At 49.1% G+C, this 3,878-nt stretch overlaps 1 protein-coding gene across 1 annotated transcript in view; it reads left to right on the top strand.

The window, feature by feature from the left end:
- txn2 (thioredoxin 2) overlaps window positions 1-1,156 on the top strand; it is a 2,977-nt gene extending 1,821 nt beyond the window's left edge. Inside the window, 3 exon segments of the mRNA XM_008330728.3 lie at window positions 155-278; window positions 388-450; window positions 452-1,156. Coding sequence (XP_008328950.2) covers window positions 155-278; window positions 388-450; window positions 452-733 — 469 coding nt within the window. The 3' untranslated portion in view covers window positions 734-1,156.
- Window positions 1,157-3,878: the final 2,722 nt, after the last annotated feature.

Below are 3,878 nucleotides of genomic sequence, written 5' to 3'. Positions count from 1 at the left end.
AAACTGTCGGTGTGTCCTCCGCCGTATGTGCAGCGACAACGACAACAAAGACAACAAAGATAACAAATGTGAGCGTGTGACCCACATGTCTGGGTCACAGACCAGGTTGTCCGACTGCTCACTCTGGTCAAACGCTCCTGGTCCTGTGTTCCAGGTGGTGTGGTCCATGTAAGATCCTGGGGCCAAGGCTGGAGAAGGCCGTTGCCAAACAGAAAGGTCGCGTTGCCATGGCGAAGGTCGACATAGATGACCACACGGACCTGGCCATTGAATATGGGGTGAGAGTCCGAGTCGTTCTGCTCAACGGCAGAGAGACAAGGACAGTTGGAGGTTTGGATCCAGTCCCGTCACCCGTGTGTGTGTGTGTGTGTGTGTGTTCTCCCCCAGGTCTCTGCTGTCCCCACAGTCATCGCCATGCGGGGGGGTGACGTGGTCGACCAGTTTGTGGGCATCAAAGATGATGATGAGCTGGAGTCGTTTGTCAGCAGAATCGTTGGACCATAAATGGGAGTGGTCCAGCCCAGCACTGGTCCAGCCCAGCACTGGTCCAGCCCAGCACTGGTCCAGTCCTGTCGTGGACGGCGTCAGCCGCCATCTTGATCTGGTTCACAAATCGCTAACCATAATTAGAACCGTGCAGCTGGTGACCTCACGCCCACCTCCAGGAACACGGCTTCACCTGTTTGTTGCTGCTTCTCTCTGTGTCTTTGTCCCTCGTCTGTCTTTTGTCTAGGACTGGGTGTGGGCCTTGGTGGACAAGTCCCTTTTTACACCAGCTTGGTTTCGGTGACGGCTCGTTCCGCTCCACTGGATCGGCCTGGTATTTGGTAGAATCCTGTCAGACACTTGTACAACATCACGAATGAACATTTTGGAGTTTTAATGACGAGATGACGTCACCTGACCGGATAACACCTTTAGTTCTTGCTTTTGTCCACCAGAGGGAGGTGTTCTCTTAGATTTTCGAAGCCATTATGCCTCATACTGTGAGTACGTGTGAGTGAGTGCATGTGTGTACTGAATGTGTACTGAATGTGTACTGAATGTGTACTCTAGTTCTGGTCTGCAAAATATCACCTTGATTTAGTTTCGTTCTGAGACGGACATTATTTTCATGACAAACGAGTCAAAGATGAAATAAAAATGTTCAATATTCTCCTGTGTTTGGGATTTGTTTCTGTTTACCTTAGATTATATGTTTATATATTTAGTTTGTATGAGGAGCTCTGCGTGTTAGCGCCACCTCCTGTCTATGATCGTCTGGGTCTTTTTAACCTTTGTCTCCTCTGTCCTGGTGTCTCTGTCCTGGTGTCTCCATGGTCCTTTGGTCTCAGGTGACTGGTTTGTCGTCGGCAGATGAGGAGATGTTAATTTTGTCTGTTGTAAATCAGTGGTTCTAAAAGTATGGTATGCGTACCACTGTTGGTCCTCATGGTCCCCTCAGCTGTTGGTTGTCAAGTTGTTTTAGTAAAACTGTTGCTTGGTCTTTGTGTGTGTGTGTGTGTGTACATTATAGTACTATATGTAGCAGTACTAGATAGTACTTCTGTGGTACACAGTACTTCTGTGGTACACATCACTTCCTTGTCGATGAAACACGACTTGGACTCCGCGGTAACTGCACCTGCCGCGGTAACCACTTCCTGTGAAGGATGTGAAAACATGGCACCGGATTAAAGACGGTTCTAAAATGACTTGACAGGAGAGAACAAACCCAGACATAACTGTAGGGGGCAGTAGAACCTCCTTTCTCAGTGCTCTCTCTGAGCATCATTTTAAGACGTTCCATCTGTTCGTATCCCGGGTTCTGACGGTGGCCGAGCTGAAGGATGCAGTCCTGCTGACTGCCACAGGCGGGCGCTGTATTGTTATTATTTTTCAACTGAAGATATTCCACAGACGTGACGTCAGCAGGTGTAGAATGAAGCAGGTGTGGCTGTTGTTGTGGATGAAAGACATGTCTGTGGTTCCTGAGTCGATTCCTGGGTTTGACACCAGTGACGGACTGGACTCTAAAGACCCCCCCCCCCTTGTCTGCCCCCCCACGGGGCAGTAAAGGTGACTGGAGAAACAACGTCAAACTCCAAAGGTTCAACGAGGAACATGAAACTCGACTCCACTTCCGCAGAGACAATAGACCACACCCCCCCAGAGCTCCCGCCATCTCGCTCTCTCTCTATCGCTCTCTCTCTCTCTCAACCACTCTTTTGACCATATATGGGAAAAAAAGACCAGAGCAGCAACAGCAGCAGCAGCAGCAGCAGCAGCAGCAGCAGACGGGCTGAGAGGTGCTGAGAAGCAGAGTTACAGAATTCTTGTCCTGGTTCTGACCCAGATTCCCATGTAAACCCAAACCTGTTCATGTTTACTCTGTGTTTGTTGTTGAAGTGAAGTGAAGTGAAGTGAAGTGAAGTGAAGTGAAGTGAAGTGCCTGATGTTGAAGTATCTGTGAGTACAGGGATGAGGAGACAGTGTGGACCAGGAGCTGGGCCAGGAGCTGGACCAGGAGCTGGACCAGGAGCTGGACCAGGAGCTGGACCAGGAGCTGGGCCCGGCCCCTCTGACAGAACCAGGGTTTACAGTCAATACAGCAGTGTTTGTATTTGAAACACATGTTCTCCAACCTGTTGGACTTCAAGAAGACTAGGACAGAGCAGGCAGTCACTCCACCCCCGACCCACCCTTTGATCCCCGTGACATCATTGAAGTGAAATCAGTTTGGATGCCTTCCAAACAAAGGAAGGGAAGTGGTGTGTAGTTTCATATTACTCCACATTCTTCACAGGTGTGAGTCAACATCTTATCACCTCTTCCTCTCTCCTCATTACTGCAGAAGAGAGGGGGGGGTAAGGGGGGGGGGCCCAGAGCTGTGGGTCAGACCCAGAACATCAGTTCTGCTCTCATTACTGCCTTCTTCTTCTGGAGTTGATCTTAATTATTCTCTGTGGTTTTGTCCCGTACAAACAAACACAAAGATGAATTATCATGTCAGAGGCACAGTGCCTCCAGTGGTGTGTGGCAGCAGTGACAGTCACTGTTGTGTAACTTCTTGTTGTTCAATCGGTTCAAGTGATGAATGTGATTTTATTTTATTTTTTAAAAAGAAACTTTTACAAAAAATGTTTTCTGAGAGGGCAGAACAAGACAACAAGGTGGCGCTCTTTGCTTCTTGGCATTCACAAAATGTTCTTACAAGGGCTTTGCAACATGAACTGGTTCCTTAGTCACTGTAAATTAGCAGAACCAACTGAGGAGAACGTTCCCATGTGACTTCATGCTGAAAAACACTGGAAAAAAGTTGTAATTGTAAAAACTGTCACCTCGTTCTGTGACCCTGGGCCGTCCTCCTGACCCCAGGTGGCTCCTGACCCTGGGCCGTCCTCCTGACCCCAGGTGGCTCCTGACCCCAGGTGGCTCCTGACCTCAGGTGGCTCCAGCCTGGTACTGACACCACAGTCACTTTCAAATGCCCCCCACTGTGGGACAAATGAAGGAAACAAAAAAACCCCCCCCCCCCCCCCCCACACACACACACACTCCCCTTAGGTTAACCTGGTCAGTGTTGTTGAATGGGCCCTTTTTTCTGACTGGTTGATAAAATGACTTTGTCTGAATTACAGACACACCCTGCTGTTATTACAACCAAGAGAGAGAGAGAGAGAGAGAGGGAGGGAGAGACACTAAGTCACAGTGAAATGAGAGCGAGAGAGGGAGGGAGGGAGGTGGTGAGGTCAGGGTTGTCCATATTTGGTCATTTATGCCTGTGTTTTATCCAGCACGTGTGTCCGTGTGCAGCTCTGTGTGTTCTGGTTCTGCTGCCAGAGTTGAACCAACTAGAAACTTGGTGTGAATTCAAACAAGTTGATTTAAATGTACCC

Source organism: Cynoglossus semilaevis, chromosome 17 (assembly GCF_000523025.1).
Source record: "Cynoglossus semilaevis isolate Cse_v1.0 chromosome 17, Cse_v1.0, whole genome shotgun sequence".
Taxonomy (NCBI): Eukaryota; Metazoa; Chordata; class Actinopteri; order Pleuronectiformes; family Cynoglossidae; genus Cynoglossus; species Cynoglossus semilaevis.
Note: the sequence above shows the minus strand (reverse complement) of the source record. Positions and strands in the feature narration are given on the sequence as shown.